Source organism: Sardina pilchardus, chromosome 5 (genome assembly GCF_963854185.1).
Source record: "Sardina pilchardus chromosome 5, fSarPil1.1, whole genome shotgun sequence".
Taxonomy (NCBI): domain Eukaryota; kingdom Metazoa; phylum Chordata; class Actinopteri; order Clupeiformes; family Clupeidae; genus Sardina; species Sardina pilchardus.
The window spans coordinates 4,780,540-4,797,671 of NC_084998.1; the positions used below are offsets into that span (position 1 = coordinate 4,780,540).

At 41.8% G+C, this 17,132-nt stretch overlaps 2 protein-coding genes across 4 annotated transcripts; both read left to right on the forward strand.

The window, feature by feature from the left end:
* Window positions 1–350: 350 nt before the first annotated feature.
* On the forward strand, window positions 351–6,287 carry LOC134079899 (cyclin-dependent kinase-like 3). 3 transcript variants are annotated; one of them, XM_062536025.1, is made up of 12 exons: window positions 351–633; window positions 817–1,011; window positions 1,263–1,441; window positions 2,045–2,157; window positions 2,522–2,661; window positions 2,753–2,841; window positions 2,980–3,115; window positions 3,605–3,840; window positions 3,938–4,016; window positions 4,201–4,333; window positions 4,999–5,104; window positions 6,190–6,287. In XM_062536025.1, exons 1-11 carry the CDS (start codon window positions 466–468, stop codon window positions 5,097–5,099), a joined length of 1,569 nt encoding a protein of 522 aa, XP_062392009.1. In that variant the 5' UTR covers window positions 351–465; the 3' UTR covers window positions 5,100–5,104; window positions 6,190–6,287. The 3 variants fall into 3 exon arrangements, with proteins under 3 accessions (XP_062392009.1, XP_062392010.1, XP_062392011.1); XM_062536026.1 differs by lacking the exon at window positions 4,999–5,104; XM_062536027.1 differs by lacking the exons at window positions 817–1,011; window positions 1,263–1,441 and having other exon boundaries at window positions 575–633.
* A 628-nt stretch (window positions 6,288–6,915) lies between these two features.
* Window positions 6,916–17,024, forward strand: ppp2cab (protein phosphatase 2 catalytic subunit alpha b). The gene is made up of 7 exons (XM_062536029.1): window positions 6,916–7,218; window positions 10,503–10,712; window positions 14,527–14,700; window positions 14,815–14,904; window positions 15,607–15,768; window positions 15,908–16,026; window positions 16,327–17,024. The coding sequence occupies exons 1-7, from the start codon at window positions 7,117–7,119 to the stop codon at window positions 16,397–16,399; spliced, it is 930 nt and encodes a 309-aa protein (XP_062392013.1). The 5' UTR covers window positions 6,916–7,116; the 3' UTR covers window positions 16,400–17,024.
* Window positions 17,025–17,132: the final 108 nt, after the last annotated feature.

Sequence of the window (17,132 nt, forward strand, 5' to 3'; positions counted from 1 at the left end):
AAAAGTAACTATTATTTTTTCCAGCGGTGATTTAGAAAAAAACAGCTTCCAGTAGTAATGCTAGGGCGTTATATCGTGTTATGCTGGTACCTACACATTTAATACGAAATGCGTTGCGTTGAGCGACGTTTTTTGTAATAATTTGCAACATTATTTATGTGCTATTTGATTATGTAGGCCAATGAATCCATTCAATGCGCAGTGTAGTCTACTGCGTGCTGTAAAACTCCCAATTATGGGAGTCAACGTTCTAGAAAAAGCCCGTTTATGACATTATATCTATTGTCATGGTCACCAAGTTCTGATGTGTCGGATGGAATCTCATTGAGTTGCTGCAGTGGTGTAAAAAGTAGCGTTTAGATAGAATTTGCTTACAATATGGCGAGAGAGCAGTGGGAATATATGCAGGAAAAATAGCAACTTTTTTTCAGTGTTCAGTGGTGCGCAGGGATATCCATAAAAAACATGGATATGTACGAGAACCTCGGAATAGTTGGTGAGGGAAGTTATGGAACAGTATTGAAATGCAGACACAAAGAGACAGGGCACATTGTGGCCATCAAGAGATTCATTGATAAGGAGGAGGACAAAACTATGAAGAAAATTATCTTGAGAGAAATCAAACTGTTGAGGGTAAGAAGAAAGCCAACAGGTTTTTTCACCTAAGATATTTAATATTATAGTCTACTTGAATTCTTAAATTGATTAATTCTTAAGTATTGATTAATATAGCCTAATTAATGATACATTTATTTATTCTGATCAAGTATAGGCTAGATCTAAAGAAGAAGTCGGGTTTTTCTATGTATTTTGCAGCAATTTCGCCATGAAAATCTTGTCAACATGTTGGAAGTATTCAGATACAAGAAGCGCCTGTGTGTTGTTTTTGAGTTCATTGATCACAATGTTTTGGAGGACCTGGAACGACATCCTAATGGTTTGGAGACTAGACGTCTCCGGAAGTTCATTTTCCAGATATTGAGAGGAGTTGATTATCTTCACACCAGTAATGCAAGTACTGTATTGTCAGGGCTGACTATTGAGGAGTCAGGAGTGATAAATATAGCTGCTAATTTTCCACCTTGGCAATAGACAAACCAAAACAAAGGCACCATGGCACCAACAACAAACAAAATGCAAGGACAAAAAAAGATTTGGCATACAATTTGGCACTGACAGAAATTGGAATGGGGTGGGGGGGGATGGGGGGATAACATAGCTGGGCATTACATTCAGTTCATGACTATATATGTTCTCAACAGATTATTCATAGAGACATAAAGCCAGAGAATGTGCTCGTGTCCAATGCTGGCATAGTCAAGGTCTGTGACTTTGGCTTTGCTCGGACACTGGCGCCGACTGGCGAGCCCCTCACTGATTATGTGGCCACCAGGTGGTATCGAGCCCCTGAGCTACTTGTGGGGGACAAAAATTACAGCAAGTAAGTATTAGGTAGACCTACATGCTTAATGGGTGTTTGTTTTAAAGTTAGATTACTTTATTGTCTTCCATGGGAAACTATTCAGACTTAGATTAAGAGAGCTGCTGTATCAAACACACGTTATAAGATATCACAATAAATGTGCAATAGTATATTATAGTTACACATCATTTACAAAAACATCCCTCTGACACTGGTTACAACCACACACACACACACACACACACACACACACACCCACACCCCCCCACACACACACACCACATAAAAGCACAATAACTACCTCTGGAATAGGGACACATTTGCAAACATTACTCTGACAGTCACACACCTTTATGGTTATACTATGTAAGTGGAACCTGCAGAGCCTCCCATGATGTTCTATTCATTCTGCAGGAGTTGTCCATTAATACGTTTAGCAATTGAATTTCCCCTTGGGGATCAATAAAGTATCTATCTATCTATCTGTCTATCTATCCAGCAGACAAAGGGGAAGATAAATGTGTATTGTGCTTATGCTCACACAGAGGGACCATGTATGTACGTCCCTCCAGTTATCCCATCTCATGAGCTCATTAAAGAGATGCTTTTTCCTGTTCTCAGGCCTGTGGATGTCTGGGCTGTTGGCTGTTTGATAATAGAGATGGCTACTAGCAATGCCTTTCTGACAGGTTCATCTGACCTAGATCAGGTACACAAGATCGTCTGCAAAGTGGGTAAGGCAACCTTTTATTACTGTAGGGAACTCATACCGATGGAGATCACAATTCAACTTATAACTCCATGTAAAACCGTCTGTTTCAGATGATAATTTGCGGTAACTGACCGTTTTACATGTAAACTTGTAATGGTTAAGTATATGCATCCTATATAATTCCATGTAAAACTTTGTTTGGTCTGCCACGGTGTGATAATGATGTTTCATCAAAACATTATCCTTGCCAAACATTTTACAACATTTAAGGTGGTCACATTTTACTAGGGACTGTTCAGATTCTTAGTTTAGATTGTAAGAAAGTTTCTCAAATGGTATCAACGTTACAGCGTTTTCTCTTTCAATGATGGAATGTATACTTCTAGGTCCTTTAACCCGCCATCAACTGGACCTGTATTTCAAGAATCCAATATTTGCTGTGGCCAGGCTTCCTGAGGTTCAGGTGCCCAAAGATCACAGAAAGAAATTCTATCAACTCCCAGTTACATTGGCTGACTTGGTGGATGTAGGTTTGCTCTAAGATTCCTATCTGAAGACATACAGTACATGCCTTTGTATGGCCATCTCTCATTTTAACCAATCATTTATTTTCTTAGGCATGTCTACAGATAGATCCGTCTGACAGGGCCACCTGTTCCAAACTGCTCATTCATCGATACTTCACAAAAGACCAGTTCGGTGAAAGGTGACCCATAGCAATGGAAGACAAAGCTATTTTGGCCCGCTTCCTCCATGGACTCATTGTGGATATGGAATTTTATCCGGAATAGACCAAGAAAATATGTATTTGTGTATGTATTAATGTTACATATTTATTTTGCAGATTCATTCCAGAGTTACAGGCACTAGTTATGAAGGATGCCAAATATTACAACACTCAGTGGTGCCATAGTGGGACTGTGGAGCAAACTGAGGAGCTGCCTGTGTGCTCATCATCTCACGCCAAGAGACGCGCCAGAGTAAGCACTTTTTATTTGGATTTTTTTGTTTTTTGGGGGGGGGGCTTTATTTGCCTTTATTTGGACAGGACAGTGAAGACAGACAGGAAGTGAGCGGGAGAGAGAGAGATATGGGGTGGGATCAGGACATGACCGCAGGGCGGACTCGAACCTGGGTCCTCGGGGGCACTTGGACCTGCTCATGGTGTGGACGCTGCAGCATGTTGCACCACAGTGCAACATTTTTTCCTTCGTCAAATTTCAGACGTGCATGTTTAAATGCCATATACAGACTGGTGGTGGTTAGTGAGGTTTCCCCTTCACTGTGAGGCACTTTGGTTGCCTTGAAAAGTGCTATATGAATGCAATGTGTCGTTGTTGTCATATGATTAACCACATATCAAGTCTTTGATTTGTTAAAAGAGTGCATTCATCTGGTAATGTCTGTGCTCGGCGTGCATCATAATTGATTGGCTCAAATGACCCATGGAGACCCCCTGTATGTGACAGGAAGCTGAAAGAGACAGACGAGGCAAAGAGGAAACGACCGAGCCCAAGCACTCCAGAGCCAGCCGGAGGCATGGGAGGATGGTGGTGGACAGCCCGGTCATCCACACCACGGCCTCTTCTCCTGACATGATGCTTGAGAAAAGCGTCATTCCCATCACCTTCACCATGCCCCGAATCAGCCAGGGCAATAACCTCTTAGGAGCAGCCCCATCCAACATGGAGGTCAACAAAACCCGGTCAGTCTCTGGTTCTTCATGCAGAACAATGCACTAATAGCTGATGTTCTGGTTTATTGACGGACTAGTTCATTGATTTATTGATCGATTGTTTTAGGGCAAACAAGACGAAACGAAGATCAAGTCCCTCCGATATGGCTCTGTTAAGTAGCCAGCAGGCTGAGGGGAAAACTCAGGTAATGAAACAAGACAAAAGCCTCTTTTCAGGAGCTTGGATGTGCTTGTTTGGGTAGATTGATTGGGATGAGATGCTTTTGTTTTTAATTCATTGAAATGAGAAAGAAATCGAGGCCGACTCAGAAGTGTGGTGTATGATTTGTATTTTTGGTCAGCTCATGCTTTTGTTATCATTTTCTTTAGCTGCAAAATGATGGACTTGGACTGCAGGTTGAGATGATGGGCCTGACCAAGAAAAAAGTACGGACTGTCGGGGATGTGCGTTTCCCTGATCTTCCCATAGTTGGTCACCAGATGGAGATAAAGAGCACAGACGGTAAGAAAGTGATTTATTTATTTATTTTTTTTGCTAAACATTTGTCAGCGTCATAGAGGGAGAGAAAGGAATGCACCTTCTTTTACATGATGTCAGCTTGGAACAGATCATGATTCATATTTCACTTCACTTTTACTTTGTCTCAGTGAAGGCAGTGGTAATCTTTTGATTATTGAATTCGATGAGCTTTAACTGTATGAAACTGAACGAATAACCAAACATTTGATCTTAATGTATTAGAGTTTGATGTGTGCTGCTAATAGACAAAGCATCTCCCATTGCCCAAGCTTGATTGCCTGACACAAATGTATACAAACCACATTTCGGTATGTATGGATTCACTTCAGTCTTAACTGCAGTAGATTTTACATTGTGACATTGTTTTCTTTGAGCACCACTATGATGACAGTGTGGTAGCATAGTGGTTAAGGAGCGAGGCAATTCCTGGCTTGCAGTGCTGTGCCTTTGAGCAAGGCGCTTAACCCCGAGTTGCAGTGCTGTGCCTTTGAGCACGCCGCTTAACCCCGAGTAGCTCAGGGGACAATGTGCCATGTAATATAATTGACGTCAGTTGCTTTGGACAAAAGCGTCTACTAAATGAAAAAATGTAAATGTATAATACAACATTGTTTTTATGTTGATTTTTTTTCTCCCCCCCAAACAAGTCAAATCAGCAAAGCACTCGAGAAGAGAGCAGAAGAAAGGTGATGACTCTAAAATACCAACATTAGTTCAGTTTGACTCTGACTTGGGAAATAGGCCCTAAAATAGGTAAGGTTAGGAACATTATTCTGATCATTTGTGTGCATCAACTAGACAATCAGATGGTTGTTATGGTCTGCAGTCAGAGACTTAGAAATGATAGGGGGGGGGGGATGGAGTATGAAATGGAGTATAACTGTACTCCATTTTGGCAGCATCTATCTATCTATCTATCTATCTATCTATCTATTCAGTCATTCGTCTGCCTGAAGCATTCACATCCCTCCTTCCATGCTTCCACCCTGGTCTCTGTCATCAAGAGTGAAACACTGATTGGTCTAAGTTACTGCAGAGCCGTATATCTCTGAGATGCTGTGGTGTGCTGTTCATGGGCCACCTAGTGGTTTGAGGATAGAAATGAGGTTCAGGAACATAACTAGAAATCAGCCTGTATTGAATTACGTGGAACTAGGTTAGAATAAATTACTTTGATGGGGACCTGAGCTCGTCAGACATTTTTGGACCAGCTTCCAACCTACTGCTTAGTGATTCCACTACAGCCTAAGCTTTTATGCTAAAAATGACATATGGCTAACACACAATGTTTTAAAGGTATACTATGCAAAATGTTCACCTTAACATAAGTTGTATGAAGCCAATTTGATGGTAAACAAACTTGGGATTCGTTCACCTTGCATAGCAATACAGCATAGCCATAGTCGAGTTGTTAACAAGAGAACCAGCCATGCAACTTAAATAATAGTCGACCTTTAGACATCCCGAGTCGTGAGAAACCTGAAACATTACCTTGTCAGTAGATATATCTCTTTGGATATCGTTTTTGCCTGTTGATAATCCTTCACCTCCACAATAAAAACATTATCATTGTGTACAGAGGGGAAGAGCCACGAGAAGTAGGCCTATCTACAATGGCAGAGTAAAATATAAAATAATCATGACTCTAGGGAGGAGCTCAGTTGCCAAAAATACATGAAACTGCATAGTATACCTTTCAGGTTCATCAGGGTTAATAGGCTTCTTTTGAAAATATGTAGCTTTGTGTTTGGAATGAGCTGAAATGTAGGGCAAGTAGGCTAATATAAGTTCTGGGCACTGATTGAAAATGTTTGTTTTTTTTTGTTTTCAATCTACAGGTGATTTTCAAGTTATGATGGGACTGAGCAGACAGAAAAAGAGAAACTGAATGCTTTATTCAAAGGAATTCTTAACATGAAATGAAATACCTATAAAATATATTGTGTGTGTCTCAGTGTGTGTGTGTGTGTGTGAGAGAGTGAATGAGTGAGTGAGTGAGTGAGTGGAAGAGAGAGAGCACTTTCTCCTTCACATTGAGACATTACACACACACACACACACACACACACACACACACACACACACACACTCACAGAGGACCACTACCCTGTCATTACCACAACCTCTCCACACACACCTCTATAGAGATATTTTTGCTCTCATGAAAGCATACATGTAAACACATACACAGTCTTTTCATCTCATGTTTGTTGTGTACATTGTGTTAACACTGTATTGAATTGTTTCGCTCTAGCGATGCAATGTCCATAAGGCACATTTGAACTGAATTTGAACTTCAACGTGAGAGAGACACTAAAATGACGTTTTGTTATTTAATTACTTTGAAACATATGACAGCATGATCATAGTCTAAGGGCGCGGCTTTGACGCTCAAACCAATTGATAGAGGCAATAGTCTTGTATCGCCTGGTGGTAAGCAACTGCAGTGTGCAATTTGCTTGCGCATTTCATACAGTGTTTACGTGACGGCCAATGAAAAAGAACATCGCTGTTGTAGAAACCAATCAAATCGCAGTATTCGATAGATTGCTAAGGGTGGGACGAAGGAGTCTGACGTCTTCGTAGTTCCTCGTCCGAATTCGCCTTGATTTAGTTATCTATCATTTCGGGGGACCGTAGAAGCTCATATTCTCGGTTACCAGCTTAATTCGGTACATAATTTCACAAAACGGGGGAGGGTACAGGAATCTGTGGGAGGTTTATTTGTTATAGTCAAAATAGCTGAACCGGTTGAAACAACAGTTATGGACGAAAAGGCGTTTACGAAGGAACTCGATCAATGGATAGAGCAACTGAATGAATGCAAACAGCTCTCGGAAAGTCAAGTCAAGTCGCTGTGTGAAAAGGTATGTGTTATTTTGTCATTTACTCAAAACCTTAACCTCGATGCTCGTTCAACGGCAACGTTGACTGGTGTTTTTTTCTTCAAAGCACGATATGCATTAGCAAGCAAACCTGCCATCGGCACTCCAGCATTGCTAACAGAAGAGCGCATTACCCAGCGTTAGGTTAAAGATGGCGGTGAACGTAGCCTACTACTGAAGTTTTTTTTTTTTTTTTTCATTTTATCGAATTCTTGACATTTGCGAATCATATAAAACCATAAATCTGTGCGCGCGTCAGATATGAACCATTTAATCTGTTGAGATAGCGTGACTTCAACTTATGTATCGATAATTGGGTAGTGGTCGTTATATTGAAGACCCATACGATTTTGGATTCAAGTTCGCCAAAATGGTTAACGTTAGCAAGCTAGCTGTCCGGTTAGCATGCCTTAGCGTTGGTTTGTAGCTAACGTTAATCGGTGGCGTTATTCTGGCTAAAATTAGATGAGGTTTCTTCATAAATCGCAGTTGACTAGAGTCTCTTGAATGTGGGGTGTGTTAAATCGTTAGTTCCGTGTCTTAAGTTGTATTGTTGTGGAATATTTCTTTAAAGCCAGTTACACTGTTTGGAGGATAGCCTACTGTCTTCCTGAATAACGTTAGCTGTTAGCCAGCTAATGTTGCCTAGTAAACTAGCAAGCTAGACATTCTTAAAATGGCGCCGATTCCTATGGTAAATCTCATTTATATGGATCATTTTGCGTGTCGTTCACATCCACCGTGTAACCTTTATCATCAAGATGAATAACATACAATGTCAAATTCCGTTGCAACATTTTGCGATTATTTGAAAGGCACGTGCCTAGGATGTGTATCATTATGATACCAGTGCCAAACAAAACTGTCTAGGAAGATGCGTAACGTTAGCCAGTTAACATTTTGGTAAGTTAGCTCTCAGCCTACACATTTTTTTCTGTCTTACCTCTGGTCTATGGTTTACTCAAGGTTTCGAACTAACCTACGAACTTTATCATTTAACCTGTTTATTAAATCACGCGCGGTATGTCAGAAGAGAAAATTAACTCCACGAATATTATAACATTTGCCAGCATAACCTAAGGCCTAGCGACCCGAAGAAAATGATTGGTTCTAGCAGTGGAGGAGGATGTTCCTGACTACTAGAATGCATACGACTTTTCTAAGGCGCGTGTGAAGCATTTGGCATATCGTCAACCTTTCAAACGTTACGTTACCATTTCCCATAATCACCTGTCAAGACCAATATTATTTTTTTGTACACTAGCATTAGATAAAGTTGGCTCATTCCAAGTGTCATTATTATCTCAGCTGCTTTATTATAACGTCGTTTGCTAGCCTGCTTGATTGGTGTTACAGTTGTTCACCGAAAGTAGGTCAGACGGGCGTTTTGCTCTGTCGTATGTTAGGTGGGGGTCTTTGAAATAATTGAACCCCTCTATTTACTAGAATATAGCTTTTCACTTTGTCTGACGTCTAAATAGTAATCGTATTCCTACACCAGGTATATAGTTTATAGTTTATTTGTGTTGCAAAGCGGCATTGCAAGGCGCACAATACAACCGGCTTAGTTGGAGTTGACTCATACATACCATGGTGGGCTGCAAGTCTAGCTGGTTTTCTAGTTGGCATGATGCGATTTTTACATTTTAATCGCTGAAAAGGAGATTGAAATGAGTATCACCACTAATTACACTGCTTGCACTTATGATCAACACCAGGCTAAGGATATGCGCTTGACCTGTCACTTCATAGCTATACATCTCAGATGTTGTGGGCATTTGAGTCCACCAATGCCATTCTACTCCCACTGTGTTATGACTTGAAATAAAATGAAAACTTCCTGTGCTGTTCATGCGTGGGCGCCTCTTAGACTGTACAGTACGCACAATCTTGGATTGATGTGTTGGGTATTTAGCTTATGTTTGCAATGGATAGGCAGAGGTAGGATGGCACAGGGCTCACTGTGCATTGTCCTGGCCCTGCCGAAATATCAATCAAGCACCGGTAGCATAGTTCTTTGGCATCTTTTAGGCAAGATGGTATCACAAAGGTGTGCTGACTGCAAAGTAATTTGATCATATTATTTTCCACTAGATGTTGCCGAATTGCCCACTCAAGTAATGGCTGTTTCAAAGTTACACAACACCCGAGAGACCCTCTAAGTTATTTTGCTCCCCCCACTGGCATGCAGTCATGTTAATTATTAGAATAGGCCGAGGTGACAAAATAGCATGTTGGTGTGTACATGGATGTCTGGATTGTTTTCATAATCATCACGTTCACTAGCTGTTTACAAAGAGCATTGTGGTGGAAGATTCACTAGTAGCCATTTAACTGAATGATGCAGTAACAACAAAATGTTAACTGAGCCAGATGCTTGAAAAATAAGTGTGTTTGATCATCTTATCTATGACGGCATGAAGTCTAGGCTGTGGCAGAATTTTTGGGTCAAATTGCTTCCTGGGGTTGAGCAGTTAAAGTGGTGAACTCCAGGCAATGTTGTGTTTTTATTATTCATACGTTGAATTACAAGTCGGATTTGCAGTCCAGTGCACAAGGTGCACTGTGAGTAAAGACATAAAGGCGTATGAAACTAGGAGAATTTGGATGGAATTGGCTGTTGGCGTGTGTGTGTGGGAATTTAGGTCATCAGCAACCCGTCTCTCTAGGCCAGGTCATTCGGACTGACCCTCCCCCTGGGCTGTAGTTGCGCATCATATTGTCTGTCCTCTGACTCTTCCTCCTCCAATCCCCAGCTCTGATCCAGCCGCCCCCCCCCACCCTGCTGACCCACAAGCGCGAATTACGCTCGCCAGCAGCAGGGGATTTATGATGCGGAAGCTCCTTATGCTCCCTGAATCTCTAACTTGACCACTGCTGACATTTGCGATAAGTGCAGTCGGTAAACAGTCACATGAGCCATGACTCCGGCGTCATTATGTTGTCATAGAGAGCTGGTTGTTTAACCTACATCTCTGATTTGCGTCGTACATAACCGTATATTGCACGATTGATTAGGAGGGGAGATGTCACGACTAATTTGTTTTCCCCAGATCGGTCACTTGATAATACACATTATATTGTGTGCTGTTGAGAACACCAGTGGGTTTACCAGGATGTTCATTATATTCTTTTCTGTTAGTCATTTGTTTGTCTGAGGATATATAGTTCCCCCACCACCCACATGGAAACACTGGCCCTCACTGACTTATATTTACTAAACTGTTTGGTCTCTGTGTGTGTGTGTGTTTCTCTTTCTCCCTCAGGCAAAAGAGATATTGACCAAGGAATCAAATGTGCAGGAGGTACGATGCCCAGTCACAGTATGTGGCGATGTCCATGGCCAGTTTCATGACCTCATGGAGCTTTTCAGAATTGGAGGGAAGTCTCCAGACACAAACTACCTGTTCATGGGAGACTACGTGGACCGAGGCTATTACTCCGTGGAAACTGTCACACTCCTCGTAGCTCTTAAGGTAATTTGTCCTGTCCTCTCATGCAACGTGTTTTGAAGACCAGCATCCTGGTCTGTGCTTACCATACAAAGCTCACTCTATCTAAACACAACATGGATAGATACTCTGTTGATCCTTTACAGGAAATAACAATGTCACAGCAGCTATGCATTATCAGATCACCACAAACGCACACATGCACACACGCGCACACACACACACACACACACACACACACACACACACACACACACACACACACACACACACACACACACACACAAACACTCTGCATCCAACACACACTATATCCAACATTGCATGACTAACTGACAATGATACAGAGCATAGGTATAGCAGAACAAATTAGTTTGCTGTAATGTCACTACAATGTACATGTATAATAAAAATAGAAGTTTTTTTTTTTTTAAGGTTATCTGTATAAAAAAAGAACTAGTAAACGCAGGTACTGCACTTTATTGACAGTTAAACAGTCTGATAGCAGTTGGTAGGAAAGACTTTCCAGCAGTCTTCAGTCCTACAACTTGGTAGGATCCACCTTCAACCAGGGTTGTACAGTGCTGCATATATGTAGCACGTGCTACAAAACTCAGTCTGTGGTATGGATGATTTACCAGCTTATTATTGGGGGCCAAGCAGCGAAGCTGCGAGGCAACCCCTAGTGATTGTACGTATTCTTATTATTATTATTATTACACATTGCCCATTTCCCAGCCAACCATACACTCCAGAGTTCTGAAATTTGGCACACTCATTCAACTTCAAATTTGCCCGAATCTATTAAATTTACAGACAACAAACCCCAAAACTCCAGCGCCACCAACAGGTCAGGCTGAATTTTTCTAAAAGTTACCCAGGTCTCAAATTTTGTCCATTTCTTACCAAAATTGTCACACATGACCTTCAGACAAGGCCACTCAAGACTTATCACTTTGTTAATAAATATTCAAAAGCGTTTGCCTGTCACAGCCAATCAAAGTTGGTGACGCACCAAAAAACAGCATGTGAACCTATTGTCTATGTAACCAAAGAACCATACAGTAAAAAGTTGGGATATTTTGGTACACTTATTCTCCCTAAGCCAATGACCACATACCTCAATTTTCAGACCCCAGAGCCCAAAACTCCAGCGCCACCAACAGGTCAAAATTCATCAATTTTTCAACAACATTAATGCAAATAACTCTAAAATGCTTAGACCTATCAAGCTGAAACTTGCTCAGTACATTAACGCAATAGGTATAGCCCCACCCACCAATTAACAAGACTTTTCCCCAAACGCTGTAGCGCCACCAATAGACCAAGGTCAAAACTTTCAAAAAGTTTCACAGGTCAGAGATTTCATCCGATTCTCACCAAACTTGTCACACATGACCTTCAGACAAGGCCACTCAAGACTTATCACTTTGTTAATAAATATTCATAAGCGTTTGCCTGTCACAGCCAATCAAAGTTGGTGACGCACCAAAAAACAGCATGTGAACCTATTCTCTATGTAACCAAAGAACCATACAGTAAAAAGTTGGGATATTTGGTACACTTATTTTCCCTAAGCCAATGACCACATACCTCAATTTTCAGACCCCAGAGCCCAAAACTCCAGCGCCACCAACAGGTCAAAATTCATCAATTTTTCAAGAACATTAATGCAAATAACTCTAAAATGCTTAGACCTATCAAGCTGAAACTTGCTCAGTACATTAACGCAATAGGTATAGCCCCACCCACCAATTAACAAGACTTTTCCACAAACGCTGTAGCGCCACCAATAGACCAAGATCAAAACTTTCAAAAAGTTTCACAGGTCAGAGATTTCATCCGATTCTCACCAAAATTTGCACAGACAATCTTCAGACCATGACTTATCATTGCATTGCTTTATGGATCAATTGACGGAAGTGCTCGCCTGTAACAGCCAATCCAATTTGGCGGCGAAGCCGCCACACAGGAAGTGAACCTATATCTCTGCAAGGCTTTCACGTATCAAGACCAAACTTAGAACATGGGCTCAGAACCCAATTAAGAGAAGCCTCAACAACTTTGGTGCCAATTGACAACTGTGGGGGCGCTATAGTAACAGGAAGTAGGCTCATATCTCAGCGATGCTTACATGTATCGAAACCAAACTTGGTATATGGACTTGGGACCCCACCCTGAGGACGTACAATACATTTGGTGCACTCTGACCACTAGGGGCGCTATAATTAGTAAAACTTTCTCGTATCAACACCAAACTTGGTACGTGGACTTGTGAGCACATCCGGAGGACCTTCACTAAATTTGGTGACGTTTGAACACTAGGGGCGCTATAATAAACAACACTTTCACCTATCGACAACAAACTTGGTAAGTGATCTTAGGAACACATCCCAAGGACACACACACAAAAACAAAAAAAATAGAAATTAATTTTGCCTATTTTCTTCACATCCACTCTCTCTCTGTCTCAAACCCAGACACAAGCACACACACCCTCCTCTATGGTGGTCGAGGGGGGGGGGGGGTTCCATTTGCACACGCCCACTCTCCCATGTCATGTCTTTTGACCACTAGGGGGGTGCTATAATCACAGGAAGTCAGCTTATTTTTCATTAATGCTTTAATCTCTCTCTCTCTCAAACCCAGACACAAGCACACACACCCTCCTCTATGGTGGTCGTGGGGGGGGGGGGGTTCCATTTGCACGCGCCCACTCTCCCATTTCATGTCTTTTGACCACTAGGGGGGCGCTATAATCACAGGAAGTCAGCTCATTTTTCATTAATGCTTTCATCTCCCTCGCTCTCTAACCCAGACACAAGCACACACACCCTCCTCTATGGTGGTCGTAGGGGGGGGGGGGGGGGGGGGTTCCATTTGCACACGGCCACTCTCCCATTTCATGTCTTTTGACCACTAGGGGGGTGCTAGAATCACAGGAAGTCAGCTCATTTTTCATTAATGCTTTCATATCTCTCGCTCTCTAACCCAGACACAAGCACACACACCCTCCTCTATGGTGGTCGTGGGGGGGGGGTTCCATTTGCACACGCCCACTCTCCCATGTCATGTCTTTTGACCACTATGGGGGCACTATAATCACAGAAAGTCAGCTCATTTTTCAGTAACGCTTTCATCTCTCTCTCTCTCTCTCTCTCAAGCCCAGACAAAAGCACACAAATACTCCTCCATGGTGGTCACAGGGGGAGGGGCGGAGGGGGGGTTGTCTTTCCAAATTTCCAAAGCTTGGCCCCCACATTGCTGCTCGCAGCTTTAATTATTATTAATGTTTATTTGGTATGGACATAGCAATTACATTGGACAAACCAGATGCATTGATTTGAGTGTTTTAGCACAGGTGCTAATTCGCAACACTTGTCCATAGGCGGCTTTTAAAAAGAATAAGATCAAGAAGGAAAAAAGGAAAAGACAGACAAGATAAGAAAAACAACAAATCAAAAGAAAAAATAAAAAAGTAGGAAATGCAGGTAATTTCCAGTTTCAGAAACATAAATAAATTAGCAGAGGCCACTTACATACTATTCATGTGCACCAGTGGCACCTCAATTGAAATGTTGTCTTGTGTGTCAGTAACAGATGAGGTGTTTGTAACTTCATACTGATTCTAGAGGTTTGTAGCATTCAACCATTGTAGCACCGGTTGCTATGAACAAAAAAAGTTAACATACAGGCCTGCTGCAGCTGAGGGTGCTCTGCCAGAAAATGACCTTTTTTCTTTGCTTGGTACTGTAAATGAGGCCTGGCCCTCAGGTGTGTCCTAAACATGTGGTTGTAAAGGCCAGATTCTTAACTTGTGTTGTCACTGCCATTTTAGGTTAGGTACCGGGAACGTATAACAATTCTTCGAGGGAACCACGAAAGCAGACAGATCACACAAGTGTATGGCTTCTATGACGAGTGCCTAAGGAAATATGGCAATGCAAATGTTTGGAAATACTTCACAGACCTCTTCGATTACCTTCCTCTCACTGCCTTGGTAGACGGTCAGGTAAGACTTCCTGCTTCATGTAATGCAGATTCCTCTTTCCGTAATAAGGGCTTGATCTGACATGTTATGATACAAGTGGTCTGATTTTTAAACATTTTTTATTTTTTTTAACAGATATTCTGTCTCCATGGAGGACTCTCGCCATCCATAGACACATTGGATCACATTCGAGCATTGGACCGTTTACAAGAAGTTCCACATGAGGTATAGCTAACTGTTTTGCAGTCAAACATTTGCTCAATTGCTTGCCACCTAAGGAGGTGGGACTGCGAAAGTGGCGTTCATGTCTGTCTACTTACTTGTATGTGCTTGTATGCCTCTCTGGTAAATGGCTCTTGAATTGTTTAAAGTTTAAACAGTACCAGTTATACCAGCTCTGCATGTCCCGCCTAAGCTTCGCTGGAATGGCGGAGCAGGAGACATTCTTTTAGTGCGTTGAATCCCAACGGTTCTGATCTCTCCGATCATGAGCAACTTTCAGCAGGTTTGATGAGCTGCCATGCCAGAGTGACCAGAGCAGAACTTCCCGTTTTTAATTGGCCGAGAAGAATTTGGCTTTCTTTGGCGACGGCCTATACAGTAATTTCCCGCATATAAGCCGCATGGTGTATAAGCCGCAGGACAGTGTTTTATGCAAGATGAAAGAAACAAAACCATATTAACTGCCCCCCTGTATTAACCTCATATTGGAAGAAATGTTGCTAAATCAATCTATAAGCTGCGGCTAATAGTCGGGAAATTACGGTAATTGTGTGCATCTAGCAGTCCTTTGTGGTAATTAGCCTTACTTAAATAAATGATTACCTCGAGTTGAACAGGCCCAATAGATCTTATGCCAAGAAAATGGAATCATGCCTTTTTTAAACCATGGGACTATTCAATAGCAAGCATCTCTTTTCTCCTCAGGGGCCCATGTGTGACTTGCTGTGGTCAGATCCCGATGATCGTGGGGGCTGGGGTATCTCTCCCAGAGGCGCAGGCTACACCTTTGGGCAGGACATATCTGAAACATTCAACCATGCCAATGGCCTTACTCTGGTGTCCAGAGCTCACCAACTTGTTATGGAGGTCAGTTCCCTTTTGAACCGTTAGCAATAAATAATTCTGCTTGATTTTTGTTTTCAGTAGACAAAAAAGGAACAAAGGCACGCAAAAAAAAGACCAGGTTTTCGATCGTGGATGTTTAATCCATTCTCTTTGTCCGTAGGGGTACAACTGGTGTCATGACCGTAACGTGGTAACAATCTTCAGTGCACCCAATTACTGCTATCGATGTGGTAACCAGGCAGCTATCATGGAACTGGATGACACCCTGAAGTATTCCTTGTAAGTAACTGTTAAAATGACTGTTGTTGTTCATCTACAACCTGCAGCATTGACCTCATTTTTATTTTTTTCCCACGGGAATCTTCTTTAAAAACAAGTACAGGCTTGTTGAGTGTATGTTGTACAGTGTACTAAAAAGTACCCAAGTAGCCCAAAATGGCATCTTGTACATTATATAGGTATAGTGTGTGTGTGTGTGTGTGTGTGTACCTGTATGTATGTAGGTAGGTTGATGTGACATTGTGAGAAGGTAGTTGTGGAAGTGAGACTAACCGAGTCGTTTTGTTTGTTTGTCTCCAGCTTGCAGTTTGACCCTGCGCCTCGCCGAGGAGAGCCACATGTGACTCGCCGCACTCCTGACTACTTCCTGTAATCTCCTAACTCTGTATAGTACAGTATTGCCATGATTTTAATAAACTACATTCAGCTTGAAAAACCGATAGGAGGGACAAGGCAACCGTGGGAAGTGCATTGCATTCAGATATAAAACGATTCAAGCATCCAGAAAAAAAAGTGCTTACATGGACCAAAAGGTGTGCCATATTCAAAATGATATTAAGTAGACTGTTCAGATCATGACTGTCCGATCAGATTCCACTTAGCTCTTCTTGTTCTTTCTTTTCTTTTCCATCAGTCTAGTAGCATCTAAGAGCACCCTGGTCTGTTTGCAAACCCTGCAATGTTTTTTATACATATATTTGAAGAGTTTGCACTCTGCTTTTTTATCTGGTGAAAATGTAACCCCGAGTCAGATGTCAAATATTTTCACTCAGTGATCTGTTTTTTTTTTTTTCTTCACCCCCCTCCCCCCCCTTCCGGTTAGTCATTTTTATACCCCACAAAACACAACAGGACTCAACTCAAATGAATGAGACATTAACTCAGTTATGTTGTACTGACAGTCATCAGGCTATTGTGGAAACGGTTCCAGTTAGTACTTTTGCTGGAGTCTATGTTGAGGACACCAACTGAATAATAAAGGTGGAAGTAAAGAACAATATGGTCTTTCATTTTTCACTCACACAAAACACACAAGAGCCTTTATTGTAACTAGAACAAACTAACTTGGAGGTGCACGGTCACACTGGTGTGATGGGAATGTTGAA